The 15,623-nt window shown below is 45.2% G+C and overlaps 2 protein-coding genes across 11 annotated transcripts; one reads left to right on the forward strand and one right to left on the reverse strand.

Moving 5' to 3' along the window:
- Window positions 1-4: 4 nt before the first annotated feature.
- On the forward strand, window positions 5-11,674 carry LOC120457277 (ubiquitin carboxyl-terminal hydrolase Usp2). 10 transcript variants are annotated; one of them, XM_039644709.2, is made up of 11 exons: window positions 5-66; window positions 1,580-1,704; window positions 1,772-2,424; window positions 5,145-6,026; window positions 8,977-9,187; window positions 9,664-9,810; window positions 9,874-10,087; window positions 10,151-10,473; window positions 10,592-10,741; window positions 10,795-10,873; window positions 11,026-11,674. In XM_039644709.2, the coding sequence occupies exons 3-11, from the start codon at window positions 1,918-1,920 to the stop codon at window positions 11,096-11,098; spliced, it is 2,586 nt and encodes an 861-aa protein (XP_039500643.1). In that variant the 5' UTR covers window positions 5-66; window positions 1,580-1,704; window positions 1,772-1,917; the 3' UTR covers window positions 11,099-11,674. The 10 variants fall into 10 exon arrangements, with proteins under 10 accessions (XP_039500643.1, XP_039500642.1, XP_039500645.1 ...); XM_039644708.2 differs by having other exon boundaries at window positions 47-164; XM_039644711.2 differs by lacking the exon at window positions 5-66 and adding an exon at window positions 203-221.
- Window positions 11,675-13,177: 1,503 nt separating this feature from the next.
- Window positions 13,178-15,129, reverse strand: LOC120457279 (uncharacterized protein C18orf19 homolog A). The gene is made up of 3 exons (XM_039644716.2): window positions 14,453-15,129; window positions 14,246-14,391; window positions 13,178-14,012 (listed from the first exon to the last, which is right to left on the reverse strand). The coding sequence occupies exons 1-3, from the start codon at window positions 14,878-14,880 to the stop codon at window positions 13,861-13,863; spliced, it is 726 nt and encodes a 241-aa protein (XP_039500650.1). The 5' UTR covers window positions 14,881-15,129; the 3' UTR covers window positions 13,178-13,860.
- Between the last annotated feature and the right edge of the window lie 494 nt (window positions 15,130-15,623).

Below are 15,623 nucleotides of genomic sequence, written 5' to 3' on the forward strand. Positions count from 1 at the left end.
TAGTGTCGGTGCTTTCGTTTTGGCATGCGGTCACACTGGCCAAAATAAAAAAAATACTATTAAAAAGTGAGTTCTGTGCTGTGCTGAAAACTGCTTAAATTCGACCGAAAATAAGCGCTTTTGCGGCGCGAAACGAGGCTAACGCATTACTGGCATCAAAATTTGTGAGCAAGCAATAAGACACGGAGATTTGGGCAGCGCGACCTCGTTTGCCTCGTGATGTTCGTTTTGCGGTCAAATTTTCTCCTTACCCACCCCTCCCCTCGCCAAGTAGTCTCATTTTTTAGTATGAATTTATATACTTTATATACACATTTGCTTCTATACATTTTTTGTTCTCGGTGGAGGTATGAAAAATTCACAATAGCCGTCGTCACTTTTCCACTTTCCATTTTGAGAAAGATATTTCACTTTGCGTAATTCGTACGCTGCCAGGCACCTGTGTGTGTGTGTGTGTGTACTGTGTCGCCAAAAGTGCTATCTCGCTTGCTCGCACAATCTCAGCGCTGTTTTACTACTACTCCTGGCTCACCCCCTCTCCCTCTCACATTTCACTGCCAAGCGTGCGCGCGTGTGTGTGTGAGTGCGCCTTTTAAAAATAGAATCTCATTTCGTTTCGTTTTTATATTTTGTTTTTGCCTTTATCATAATTATTTCGATTTTGACGTGCAAAGGATGTATGAATTTTGTATCCAAAGAAAGCGCCTAAAATGTGGTAACCGTGAAATAAGTTCAGCTACACCTGTGAGTAACTGCGCGTGTGGTTGTGTGAACTTGGATAATTCAATTTTTTTTTCAAGTGCGTGTGTGTGAATGGACTGTAGTGTAGTTGTAGCATTTTATGAACGAAAGATCGATTCGTGAAAGTGTGGCCATTTTATGTTAGTTAAGGCCCACCACCCCCTTCCCCACTAACACTATGCCGCCCGCAAAACCACGCTCTCGTGCATGTATGTGAAAAGCAACGGTTTTCTCGAATGGGAGCGTAGACAGCCTGGCGGCACACACATGAACGTAACTTCGTTTTAAGTGTTACCGCATAAAGCCAACCGCCCGCGCCCCGCTTTTGCCACCGACACACTACTGTTGTTGTTATGGCAAACTTGTAAACGGTTTTTCTCTATTTACTGATATTTTGCAATTGTAAACAAGTGACGCAGCAGCTGAACGGTTTTCCACTTTCCGCCTAACTGTTCATCAGGGGCAAATCGAAGGCCACAAATGGCCGAGATGTGCAAAATCGAGCTTAATTAATTGATTAATTGATGCGTGTGTGTGTTTGTTTGTTGCGCTTGCGAAAAATCAATCGTGGGAAGGGGGAGGAGTGGCGAGTTTCCTTGAAAAGATTCGCGAAGGATAATTTTGCATCCCCCAGAATTAAAGATAACCTTGCGCCTAACAACCTTAACTTTGCCAAAAAGTAAAAAATGGCAAACGAATATTTAAGACAACACTACCAAGAGTGTTGTTCTCAAAATTATTGTTTTGGCTAAAAAGTTGTTCAACGCAACCCTTCTGCGATTATATATTCCATCTTTTCAGTTTGAGTTAAATGATAACTAAAATTCGTTCCTTTCAGTTTTGCCTACAACTTTAGCAGCAACAAGAACGGGTCTTAGATGTAGCACATAAGCAGCCATTAAATTTAAAACTAAGCTAAACCTAGGGATATGATGCAAGGATAATGTAAATACCGTGACGCAGGTGGGTACATGTGCATGTCGCAGCTGAACTTTTCCATTAATGAAACTCAATCCCGCTGTCCCACTAGCCCACAAAAAACAAAGAAACGGGAGCAAGGCCGGAAGCAAAACAGAAATCAGCCGCTCAGCAATACCACGTGCTGCAACCAGACCAAGGACACACTCGACTTCATCCTGAACACGGGGTTAGATCACTGCCGCTGCTGCCATTAATATGCGTGTAATTGCGCCGCGTAGATCGTCAACGTCAGCGGCGGGCAGCGGCAGTCTCTACGGTACATCGGCGGCAGGCACCTCCAGCGGTAGCACCACCAGCAGCAGTTCCACCAGCGGCAGTCACCACATCAGCAGCACCAGCACCGGCAGCGGTGCGGTGGATCGTACCAGCGGAGGCGCCACCACGAACGGTTACTCCCGCATATCAAGCAGCTACGACCGCGGCAGCAGCCTGTCCAAGTGGCTGCCCACCTCGTCCGGCGGCTCCAACTCGTCGGGCTACGGCAGCAGCTACTATCCCAGCTCGTATTCGACATACTCAGCAAACAGCGGCTCCTCCAGCTCCTCGTATGCGCCGCGCTCCAGCGTGCAGAGGAGCAGCGTTGGTTCCACGGCGTCATCGTCGTATCTGAGCGGCGGATCTGGTAGTAGCTCGTCCGCCTACCGCGCCTCCTCGTATCTGAGCGGGTCCAGCTATGATTCACCTACGTACAGCCGATACGGAGTGAGTAACACTTTACTTAATTCATAAGATGTACCTCGATTTACACCCACTCCTGATCGGTTACTCTTAAGTTTGGTGGCTGATCTCTCGGTTTTCAGTAATATCTCTATGCGAATAAGTATCCTGTATGCTGGGCCCCTGGTATAACTCTACTCACTGTCCTATTCCCGAAATCATCATACGTTTTGAATCTGCATATTTGGTGAAAACTCATTCTATTTTCAATATGAAAGCTCGATAAATTGGTGTGAAGGCATTTAATCAGTAGCATGAGGTGTACTATTTTAATGTTATCTTGTTCATTTTCGGTCAAGAGAACTTTTGCAATGCCATTTAGAAATGTTGCACTAAAGGTCATGTAAAAATATTGAATAACAAGATTGCAATTGCTTAATATGATTCGATTTGATAGTTGCTTCAAGTACTTTTATATACACTCATTCAATGAAGTCGAGTTTGAGAACTTTAGTGCTTTATATGGTATGGCAACTGGTTCCAATGAATTAGATTTATAGCTTCAAGTAATGATTAAAAATTTCAGCATTAATAAAAGCTATAACATATAGCTCAGGATGTACAGACTAACAACTCGATTTGCAAATCCTTGCGATCTTCACCCATTTTAAGAACTTTCATTGGCATTTGCATCGTGTATTATGCCTGCATCTGTTCTATCAGTTTTATCCGCGCAAATATATTATATTAGTTGGTAATCCGCTTTCGGTTATATGCATTCGATCCCGAGAATAAACCTCCACAACAGACTACACTCACTCATAGCTCATGGTTCATGCGACCACGCCCCTATTTGTGGTGATCCTGTTCCCGCCCCCGAACCTCACGGGCTCATTCCGAAATCCGTCGAAATCCCGCCAGTTTACCCGCCGTCTCCTTTAGTGTTACTTTGTCCCTTAGCCCTGATAGTTTCTTTTTTGGTGGCATTTCGAATATTTCATTTTGGCATTTTCGTTTTGCTGATTATTTTGTTTTGTTTGTGTTGTACTTTGTCATTGCAACAACGAAACACCGAACACCCATTCAAAATCACCCATGCACGCCTACAGAATCGTCGACAAACACTCACGCACTGGGAAATAGTGTGTGTATTCTGTCTGCCAGGTTCTGTACCTGCTACGACGGACACCGGTACAGTAGTCGCTCCTTAGCGATGACAATTGGTGGGCTGTTTGCAAAAGAAACGCCTCATACCCGGATTTCCATTCGAGCTTTAAGATGGTGAATATGTAAAGACTTTCTGTACTTATTTCCCCTTTTAAAAACAAGTTATGTTCAAGTCGATGGACTAAACCAAGATTAGTAATATAGTGAGTAATGGTGCTCAATTTCGAACTTCTAAAAACACTTCCTGTTTATATATATAATTTATATTTTCGGCTTAATACACGCAGATAAGATCGCGTAAATAAATATTTGACAATTGTGCATTTCTATCCGATTAAAATAGAACAGAAGTTGGGAATCTTCATCTCCCTCCACACATGTTCCCTACAATGGAGCGACCACTGTCGACTTGCTATGAAACCAACCCATTCAGCTCCAGGGCCGGGGCTCCACATGTCCAGCTAGTTCTCCGCAAACATGCCTAAGTGCGTCATTGCTCGTGCACTGTGCACAGTCACAGTCACAGTCTCACTCATAGTCGCAGTCAGTTCAGGTCACTATCACAGTCGCAGTCACAGCCACATTCCAATGGCCTCAGGCACAGAGTGCGTGTGTGTGCGAACTGAGCTGAACTGAACTAAACTGAAGAGAGCTGCGAACCACTTGTTGGCACAGATCCAATGGCAAATAAAGCAAGCAACAGTCGAATGACAACACCGAAATAACGGGAATATAACGGCGAAAGGCCGCAGCACCAGCAATTGTGTCACCCCCCATCCCCCGTCCGCCTCTAACCGCCTTGCGAATTCGCAGCAAGGTTAATGCAATGGGGCTAGCGCTGTCTCTGTCTCTGTCTCCGTCCCCGTCTCCGTCTGTCTCTGCCTGCCCGTGCGTGTGTGGGTGGATGGGTGGGCGCATGGGTGTGTGAGTGTGAGTTGTGTGTGCCGCAGAGTACACCACATATGAAGCATTCTATGCCTCTCGTTTTTTGGGGTGTAGGGAAAACAAAATCAGTCGCAAGGTGCGCCCCTTGGCATTCCACATTTCACATTCCACACTTAGTCATATGTAACTTTTGGCCAAAACCTGGCACCTGAAATATGAAGTTGTGCCGAAGTTGATGAGCTTGCTCTGTTGACAAGAACCAGCACGCGCGACAAGTTCTGTTATTGAGCTTGCTATTACAACTTTCAAAACTAAAGGGTTTTCCCCGATCATAATCATCAGAGAAAAGCGCCTTTGGAGTCGCAATATCAGGACCTGAATCCTTATATGTATGTGTGATTACTGTTTCGATTGTATAATTTGCGCTTCATTTGTGTATAATCCAGCCATTGACCATATCATTGATGTTTCTTTTCTTTACATTTTGTTTTTGTCGTATTCTTTTTGCCATTGAAAACACAAACATTGAACCTTTATTTTATCGTTGCCGTTTACCGTTAAACGTTACCGCCTACCGTTACTCCAATTCGAAAAACAAAAACCACCACCACCACAAATTCATTGACACCTGTAAATGTTTCGCAAAAAACACTCGTCAAACTTTCCAATCAAAAATCGAAAATCCAACAAAAAACCAAAACCGAAAACCAAAGCTGTCGCGCAAATCGGCGTCCAAGATTACCACCAACGGCGACAGCTTGACCGGATCGGCCAAGAGGGAGGACTACGGTCTGCGGCGTGGCCACGATACCGCCAAGAAGCCACCGATCAGCGGAGGAAGTGGTGGCCACAACATCAGCAGCAGCAGTGCGGGTAGAGACACCAAAGCCGTCGATGGCAACAAGCGGCTGTCCAGTTCATCCTCATCCCCATCGCTGGCCCGTTTGGTGGCCACCTCCGGATTGGACATTTACGAAAAGTACAGTCCGGCCAACTATAAACCCAACTGTGAACTGTCACGTTCCAGGTCGGGGCATTCTGAGGCGGATCTAGAAAACGGAAGCATCAAGGAGACGACGCCCACCTGCACGGTGACCTTGGAGAAGCCACGGAGCAGCACCAGTCGATACAGCCGCCTGTACAGCAACAGCAGCGATACAGGAGGGGACTCCTTGGCTTCCACAGCTTCCACGGGAAAACTGGGCTCCGGCAAGTACTCGATTAGCAGCAGCAGCAGCAGTGGCGATGTGCCCACGGCCACCTTTACACTCCGAAGTAGCCGCACGCGTCGCAGCCAGGTGGAGGAGGCCCCCCCGAGCACGGGAGTGGAGCAGGCAGGCGCTGCAGCTCCACCACCGACGCCACCACCACCACCGCCACCACCTCCACCCACAAATGGGCACAGGCCGGCTGAATCGAATGGCGGACTGGAAGCCAAACTTAACGGTCTATCGCTGCTCTCCACTTCGCCCAAAAGAAATGCCATTTACGAACGAAATCAAGACACCACCGATGATGCAGGTGTTGGGCAGGATAGTGCGGACAATGCCAATGTGAGCACCTCGGCCACATTTAAGCTAAACGACAGCAGCAAGGTAAAAACTTTGTCCACAAGTTAAACGGAGACTAGAAGAGCTGCCCCCGAAAACGAAAACCAAACTAATTGCATGTGCCACCACAACCTGAACAATTATATGGCGTTTGCGATCGAATAAGAAACCATTTACCCCCTAACCCAGCCCCAGCATTAACTATTGACCATCCACCACCTTACCTCATTTTATTCCAATTCCACCTTTTGTGTGTTCGTCAGTCAGCCCACAAAAGCCGCCATTTAATCAAGTCTACATTTTTATGTATTTTTAGCTTAACTCTTGCAGATTGCGACCCTTCTAACTTAAACTAGACTCAAAATCAAGTCCAACTAAACGACAGGCTAACTAATAATACTCCCAACTAAAATCAAGCCCCCTATAAAACCATCATAAGATCATCCAAATACCATTTGATTAGGATAGAGTGCCGAGAAGGACAGGATTATCCTGTTAGTCGAGAGTAGTTTATACCTGGCAGGCGGCGAGGAAACAAACAAACACTACACAAAATCTCGTATCCGGTCAACCGTAGGCAGGCAATTTAATTTAACGCCACAACACTATTACCAGAAGAGGAGCATCTGCAGCAGAGAGAGAGAGAGAGAAAGAAAGAGAGTGCGGTGACCATCCCGTCAAATGATGTTAGACATTAAGAAGACCAGAGGATTCCACAAGATTCCACAGGCATCCAAATTACAGTCAACAACGAAAGCAGCATCATCGCTTGTAGCCACATCAGGAACCAGTCCAAACGAAGTGCCATCACCAGGAGGATCGGCAGGATCAAGAGTAGGAGCTACTAATCCGGTGCGAGCGGCCAATCAGCGCTTCTTCCTAGTGTCCAGCTACAAGGACCCCACATTTCTGAAGGCCGAATGCGAGTTGGCCCATGCGCATGTGACAACGAGCAAGGTGAAAACCACGTCCCAGCTGCACAGGCGGAGTCGAGCGGGTGAGGATTCCAGGAACAACAACTACAACGCTAGCCGGGCACCAACGCTGGTTAATATGCGACGCACGTCCATGTTCAATGGCAATCAGCAACAAACCACCACCAGTAGCACCACCATCACCAACACCACCAACAGGAACAGCACCAGTAACACCAGCAACGGAGTGCTCAAGTACAGCGTCCGCTCCACGACGGCAACTGCAACTTCCACGTCTACCAGGAGCTACGGCAAGCTGAAACCGCTCAATAATAACCAAACGACCGCTGAAGCAGCTATGATGAATGGACACACCACTAATAATAATAACAACACCAGCACCAGCAGCAACATCAACAACGGCGGCAACAACAACATGCTACGCCAAGAGCAGCAACACGATGACATTAGCTACATAGACAGCGATGATCCGCCGGCAACTGGTGGCCCTGGAGGCGGAGTATCGACAGCTAAGAAGAGCATTTGCTACTTCAAACCCATCACCCCGCCGCTGCAGCTGCGGCATCAGCAAAATCAAGCTCAGCAGCAGGAACAACAGCCGCAACCCAGCAGCTCCAAGTCAGCCAGCCATCGCTATCAACGACCCAAGTCCACCATTATAGCATCGGCCCACTCGAACTTCGCGGTCAGCTATGAGAAGTTCGGTGGTGGTCTCTATAGGCAGGCCAATGGCGAGACGAACGCGGAGAGCAGGACCAGCAGCAATGCCAGAAAATACGGCATTGATTCGTTGAGTATCAAGGCCTCCATAGAGAAGTTCAACAACCTCAGTGGTCAGAAGAGGCAAACTCCGGGCTCTGGCTCGGGAGTAGGAGCTACCAGTGCTACAGGGTCCAGTTCAGGAGGCGGACCGTTGTCCGGAACTATCCGTAGCAATCACGGATCCCAGGCAGGTGGTAGCAGCAGCAACCTGCAGCAGCGCTACAGCAGCGACCTGGACAACATCCGAGTGGCGGCCGGATATAGTAGTTCTCTGACCAGAGCAGCCTATCGGACTACAGCCACAATGAATAGTGTTAGCACGCCGGTAGCGGGAACCTCTGGATTAGGCGGCCCTATTGGCGGCAGCGGAGGAGGAGGAGCCGCCACGGCGATGGTTCAGCCCACGAGCAAGGTAACGGTGCGGGGTACTCACGGCAACCGGCAGCCAATCGCGTGCGATAGCCTGGCCATAACCGGCAAGGCAAACAAGGATGCAACGGCAGCAGAAACACCTACTGTTGCCACTGCCACTGCCACTGCTACAGCCACAGCAACACCCACACCAGCCACGTCTTCCGTCTCCACAGCCACAGCCACAGCTTCAAACTCCGCCAGCGATAGTGTAAGTCGGTCCTTGGCCAGGTCACCGATCAATTCAGTTTAGTTTTATTTACTGTCTCCATTCCGTTTTCTTCTTATAAATATTAAGATACTTGAAATTCTTGCACTCGGCAAGAGCAAGCAACTGAAATTACGAAAACAATTTGTAGCTAGAACACGTATTTACTCCATTCATCTTTTGGATTCATCACACACTATTTCGTTTGTTATCGTCTCTCGTTTTCTCGCTTTCAATTTGCGCCAGGCACTATTTCGTTTGTGTTATCCTTTGCATGCTGGTCTATTATCGCTGTCGCTGTCTCTTCTCACTCTTCATCCGCATTATAAAACACAGAAAACACCTGTACTAACTTCGACTTATTATTGTTTTTCTTTAATATCTTACCGTTTACCTGCTTTAATTAACTAACTTAACCTTACCCTTAATACTAACGATCAATCTATCGCCCAAGCCAATAGGCAGCGATAGATAATCAGTGATGGGAATGTAGTTAGCAAGTCGGAAATTGTGCTTTGTTGGATCGAATATGAATATATGAATGTAATTTAATTTCAAAAACTAATGGAAGAATCGAATGTCCCCATCGCTGAAAATCATTCACTAGGTTGCTATTGCGTTTGGGCACTTGAATAAAACTCTATTGATACTCACGTGCGATATTTTCTCTGTTGCGCAGACGTTGGCGAGAAGCGGCACTGGGAGTAGCAGCAGTGTCCGGAGCGTCCTGCCGCCCATGACTCCCACGTCAAGTCGGTACTGGGATCGGGACAGCGGCACCAGCCGCAGCAGCATCAGCACCTCCTCCGCGCTCAACTCGTCATCCCTGAAACACAATTCGGATGATGGCTACAAGAGCGCCTCCGCATCGCGGGATGAGAAGTCCGAAGGTGGGTAATACTCTATAGGGGAAGCGTTGAGGATATGTTTAATTTCAATTGGCAAATTTGTTGTTAGCCGTAACAAATTGGCATAGAAAAATGGAAAATAGTTTTGTTCCGTTTTGAAACTGCCAATCAAAGTAAGTAATGAAAACATAAGGTCGTTTTTATTTGCTTTACTTAATCACTGTGAAAAACACTAAAATTAAGTAGCTGTAAACCCCCTTTTCATAAAAAGTCTGTTGAAATTCGAAGTAAAATCTTATATCAACTCGTATCAACTTGAAAAGAAATATTATCTCAGGGAATAGCACATTCCAGAGGTGTCAACAGAAGGCTGAGCGTCGGGCGAGGATGATATTTTTTACCATTAGCGAATGCAATCCAACGCATCCCGATTGGGGAGTAGAAACCTCGGCTTAGCCGGCTAGCCCGCTGACCATTGAAATTAATCTGAATCCCTTTTCTGAAATGCGTATCCACAGGTCTGTGCGGTCTGCGAAACATCGGGAACACTTGCTTTATGAACTCGGTCATCCAGTGCCTGAGTCACACGCAAGAGCTGACCCGCTTCTTGCGGTCGCACCACGGCTCTCGTTCGTCATCCACCAAGGATCAGCAGATACTCCACGGTTAGTTTTTTGTTCGACTGGCACATTATTCTTCTTATTCTTTTACCGTCTTTGCGTTGGCAGAATTTGCCAAACTCATTCAGGAGATGTGGACCTCTAACGTGCACACGGTAACGCCCATGGAGCTAAAGAGGGCGTTCTCCACCAAACACCGCATGTACAGCGACTACAACCAACAGGATGCACAGGAGTTTCTGCGTTTTTTCCTTGACTCGCTGCATTCGGCCCTCAACTCGGGCGTCAAGGGTGAGACGCTCAACATTGACGATAATCTCAGGTGGGTCTTGATTAATTGGTACCTATAACCTGTCCCCTAATGCAATTCATGATAAATTTGTAGTGACAATAAGAAGGCGGACCTGACCTGGGAGTGGTATACGCGGCACGAGAACTCTCTGGTGCGCGACCTTTTCGTGGGTCAGCTCAAGAGCACACTGAAGTGCACCACCTGCGGCAACACCAGCGTCACCTTTGATCCGTTCTGGGATCTGAGCGTACCGTTGCCGTCTTCTTCTCGCTGCAAGCTAGAGGCTTGCCTCGACCTCTTTATCCGCGAAGAGGTCCTGGACGGCGACGAAATGCCCACGTGCGCCAAATGCAAGACGCGGCGAAAATGCACCAAAAGCTTCACCATCCAGCGTTTCCCGAAATATCTGGTTATACGTACGTTTTCACGTCCTTCAACGTAGCTTTTAGTATTCGTTTGCCTTAATGGCAAAGATAAATTATGACTTTCTAGTAAGGTTAAAAGAGGAAATTCTAAATACTCGCTTATTTACAGACTTAAAACGCTTTTCGGAGACGCGCTGGAGCAAGCTGTCCAACATCGTTGAATTTCCCACATCAGACAGCGAGCTAAACATGGGCTCTTATGGCGCCAACTCCAACTCGAATGTGCATTACTCGCTCTATGCGATATCGAATCATATGGGTGAGTCCCACATACATGTGATTTCGGTTCACTTATCAATATTTATCCAACAGGCTCAACGGCTGGTGGTCATTATGTTGCCCTCTGCAAGCATCCAGTCTCCCGCAAGTGGCACGAATTTAATGATAATATGTAAGTCTAATGTCCCTTGTATTTATACCCCCTAACTTGGAAAATGTACTATACTTTCTTTGTACTTCACTTTGCCCGCCATCTAAACCAATTGCCTTTACGACAATGATTTCTTTTAAAGTTGTTAATTGAGTTTTCCCTCACTTTTGCAGAGTCAGCGAGGCCTTGTCCGAAAACCATCTCGTTTCATCCAGTGCCTATATTCTTTTCTACGAGCGTACGTAAGGCCCATTTCGTGCTCTACGGCAACCGGAAGGTGCAGTGTCGAGTACAATGGGGTTCCAGATGTCCCGGCGGACTCTACAGATAGGATGGAAATCAAGATGACCATGAGGCGGGATGAGAGCAGGAGGAAACAGGAGGAGCAAACGAACTCTTAGAAACGCTTCGTAGAATTGCATACAAACAATTTACTTAATTTAACTCAACTTAAAAGCAAAACAAAACTAACTCCTAACTTAAAGCAGAAACCAAAACAAAAACGGAAGAAACTGAAGAAAATTGCATACAAAACGAGAGTAAATGTACATATAAAAACAAACTTCGATGGCTAAACTATACAACTAAAGGAACAAGAATATAACTCCGACGAAAAACAATGAATCTGTGCAATAACACCTTTCGGCAAACCAAGCAACCTCAAGCCGCAGGATAAACGCAAGAGAAGCAAATACTAACTAGTGACAGGATATTCTTTTATAAGGATACTGAAAGCAATCAGCGGCAGCAACGATACAATGTTTCAATATTTCTCTCTTTCTAAGTGTTATTTATTAAAACTAAATTTTCAATTTGCATCGACGTACTCTCCCTTTTCTCTCTTTTTCTCTCTCTTTTCTCTTTTTCGCGTGTCACTCTATCTCTTTCTTATTGATTGACTCCATTGGTTTTGGTTTGCCGAAGGAAAGTGTCCTGTGGTTGTGTGTAAAAATAAACAAATAAAATAGAGCGTGGAAAAGGAAGCTAAATATATATTTTCAATTCGTCTTGTGCAATATATTTCATAAAGATACAAAACAAAATTAACTGCAATAAGCACTACAAACTAAAAACGGTTCAAACCCAAAAAAAAAAACAAAACGCAATCGCACCACAAAAATCACCGTAGATAAGAGAAATGGCTTTTTAGCTACTAAAGAGGAAAGTAATATTAATTAATTGATAAACGAGCAACCAATTGAATGAAAGGGGACGCTAAGTAAAGCTGAAATCTGAATTGTGAAAACGTACTTATGATAATTGCTAGTAGTAAAATTTAAAAAGAAACGATCACCAGCAACAACACCAAAAACCCATTGTTATCCTTTGGCCAAGACACCTACCAACCAAACAACCAACCAACCAACCAACCAACCAAGAAAACCATTAAGCCCATGTAGTAAAGGGTGATTTCCAAAATAAGACACCAACCAGTAACAGGGAATTTTCCCAGGGTACAAAATACCGTTACGAAGTTTGTTTTAATGTTATACCATATTTTGTGTTTTTATTTTGCTTGGCTTGCGAAAAGATACCAAAACTAGTCTCAAAGAAGAAAAGTTATGTATGGAGCCACCACTTAACGAAATACACTTTTTATTTGTTTGATTTTGTGCGTATTTTGTAGTTTAAGTCGAGCGTTTTTCCACAACCCAGCAATCCTACTTATACTGGCTATATATATTTTTGTTGCTTGTTTTGTTTTTATATACCTACATATATAATATATCTTATGTAATTTATTTATTTATTGTATTTATGTAAATGATATGGAGAAATACACCCAAACACCTACACTCACACTCAGCGAAACAGGATGTGTACATAATGTAACTTGTTTCCTACTGATCCATGAAGAACTACCACAAACTACAAACTACAAACTACAGCTAAATCACTCTGAAATTTGGACGAAAGATAATAAAAGTAACCAAGACAGATTATTTATTTCTTTGTAAAAAAGTGCAACTCCTTTTTCTGGCTTAAATATTAGTTACCATTATATTTGTTGGAACGTTAATGAAAAACTAAAAAGGAAAGCAAAAAAATCATTAAAAACACCAAGAGAAAAACGGAAAAATAAACGCAAAAATTTAATTTGAAATCTGTTTTATTCATCTCATCGGGCACGAGTGCAATAAAAATATACTTGGTAAAGGCAACAGCTCAAGTATATTTGAATAGTGTTTATTCTATTATTTGGGCAAACACATAGCCAAACCGAAAATATATTATTAAGTCTTTTGTGTCATAGCATCTTTCACATGTTTCAATCGCCCGTCAGATATCGGATTCAGCGCCCAAATTAAAAGTTACGTAGCTAAATTAAATAAATAAAAATAACATTTCATTATTTGTATTTGTCAACAATTTGAAACCCAGTTTAGGCGACTAGGGTTGCACCCAGAACTAAGGCTCTGCTTCACTTTATTTTTATTTTAATTTTAAAGTTAGGTTGTTATTGTTTGCGACAACATTCTCACATTTACAAAATATATCTATATATAACTACTACTAAACTCCACGTCCTGCGGCTCTGTGTTTTGGGTTTCTTTTTAAATATGTTTTGGTTTCTTGTTAAGGACGTCCAGCGGTTTCGTAACTGCAGCAGAAACTATGGGCAAAGTACATAAGCAACTCCAAGAGTATCTGTATCTGAATGCGTGGGATGGGTGGGGTGGTTGGGATGGCGGGTATTTAACTGTGACTGTGGTAGTGGGCGTGTATGCATCGGTAGCTCAGTGCGGCGGCTGCTGCTTCTGCGATCGACTATGATTCCGGACAAGAGTTATGTTCGTTGAGCACCAGTGCCAGCAAGAACGGCGGCAGTTTAACAAAAAAGACAACAGGTCAACTGCTCGCCGCTCGCCGGCGGCCGGTCGCTGCTGGTCGCCGATCCTTTGGGGCATTGACAGTGGCAGCAGCGGTGGCGGCGGTTTAGGATCTTGTGACTGCGGCAAAGGCAACGACACCGCCGAAGTGGAGATGTCCTCGCCCGTGGCCGAGGATCATTTACTCTCGTCCTTCTCTGCCTTGTCTGCCTTAGCGCTGGCTCGAGTGGCCTTCTTGTCCTCGTACATCTTGATTAGCTCGCTCTTGGTGGGCATGGGCTTGATGTAGCCGTGCTGCACCAGGTACTTAATGGATACGGTGGTGCAACCTGCAAAAACGGTGAAGAGGATGAGATTAAGTGGAAAGGAACTAGTTATCTTCTCTTGTAATAAAGATATTAAAAAATAACTTTTTCAATAGGTTGCAATTTAGTTATGTATGCAATACTTTCAATTGATATTGTGAAATGAAAACGTTTTGGAATCGACGAAGTCCTCATGTAGTTTTCATCAACGTTGCCGCAGCAAAGATTCTTGAAACTGTAGAGAATCTTAAGCTTACCCAGAGTAAGGGCGTAGCGCAGGGGCGTGGCCACTTTATAGCAGAGATAGGCGATGGCGTAGTGGCCCATATCCGAGCCCTGCACCTTCTCAATGATGTTCTCGCTCAAGTGAACGTACTGCAGCAAAGCGGGCACATCGACGCCGCTGCAATAGGAGGGATTTATATTGGAATATAAAGGAGCAGCCTCTAGGTTCGGGTACGCACCTTTTGGACAGGTAGTAGAAGCCTCCAAACCAACCCACCGACGTGAGCACGTGCACCGGGATGAGCACGTACCAGTACTGTTTGTACATGTGCTTGAACTTGGCGAACAGACCCATGTTAGCCGCCTCGCCAAAGAGGTCGCTGGAGGTGGTGCTATTGGTGGCCCTCACATCCTTGTCGCCGGCGGACTGGTCGTTAACCGCGGGCGCTGGTGCCGCCGCCGCCGAGTTCGCCGACTTGTGGTTGAAGCGGATGGAGACGGTGGGCAGGAGCAGGTTTCGGCGACTCGCGAGAACCCAGGAATCGCTAGCCAGACTGGTTGTCCTGGTCTCGGACATCGCCGACAGGCACCTCGAGTGGGCGCCACCAGATAGCCGCAAGGAGCTGGCGAGCAACCGCTGCCGCGACAGTAAGGCCACTGTTGCCATGGTTGACACTGGATTGGCCAATCGCGTCCAGAAATTAAGCAATTTGCAACGTGCACGGCTGGACCTCGCAGAGGGTTCGCTTCTACTGCTAGCAGCGGCTCAAGATTCACCAGTTGCTTCGCCCGATTCTTCGGGCTTTTCTCCGATTATTTAACACGCACGTTCCCACGCAGAGCCGGCTCAATGAAGTTTATTAAATATCTTCTGATTTCACCTGGCCTGCTTCAGTCATCGGGTTATCGGCTTTCGATAACAGAAAAAGCAGTGGATGTTAAGTAACAGGCCTGGCGATAGTAGGCATAGAAACTAAAAGCTTCAATTTCACTACAACTTCGCGCATTTGTGTTTGCCAACTAACGAATTGCTGAGTTCTTGAAAATCGGTGATGGACCCGAAATGGTTTTATCTGAACCAAAAGAAGCAACACATATATTTAAGGGTATACTCCAAATGATATACATATACATATGTATAACCGTTAAAAATTAAAAATCCAATCTACGAATCTCAACACTAAGATTTCTCGGTTTCTTTCCAAAACCGCCGACACGGTTGTACGAGAATTGTAAGACATTGACAGAATTTCAAAAATCTTTGTTTTGTCTAATATAAACTATTTTTGTATGTATGTATGTTGTATGTACATTTATGCAGAATTTTAAATAGCTCAATTACAATGGAATAACGGGACTCCTGATAAAAATGGCTTTCAATCATGTTGCTAGCGTAACAGAGTGCTGTTA

Source organism: Drosophila santomea, chromosome X (assembly GCF_016746245.2).
Source record: "Drosophila santomea strain STO CAGO 1482 chromosome X, Prin_Dsan_1.1, whole genome shotgun sequence".
Taxonomy (NCBI): Eukaryota; Metazoa; Arthropoda; class Insecta; order Diptera; family Drosophilidae; genus Drosophila; species Drosophila santomea.

Coding starts and splice junctions, on each gene's coding strand:
- LOC120457277 (XM_039644706.2), top strand. CDS start 6,663: ATGATGTTAGACATTAAGAAGACCAGAGGATTCCACAAGATTCCACAG. Junction 9,188..9,663: donor GCGGGATGAGAAGTCCGAAG/GTGGGTAATACT, acceptor GCGTATCCACAG/GTCTGTGCGGTCTGCGAAAC. Junction 9,811..9,873: donor GGATCAGCAGATACTCCACG/GTTAGTTTTTTG, acceptor TTGCGTTGGCAG/AATTTGCCAAACTCATTCAG.
- LOC120457279 (XM_039644716.2), bottom strand. CDS start 14,880: ATGGCAACAGTGGCCTTACTGTCGCGGCAGCGGTTGCTCGCCAGCTCC. Junction 14,392..14,452: donor TTCTACTACCTGTCCAAAAG/GTGCGTACCCGA, acceptor CTCCTATTGCAG/CGGCGTCGATGTGCCCGCTT. Junction 14,013..14,245: donor GCGCTACGCCCTTACTCTGG/GTAAGCTTAAGA, acceptor CCGTTTTTGCAG/GTTGCACCACCGTATCCATT.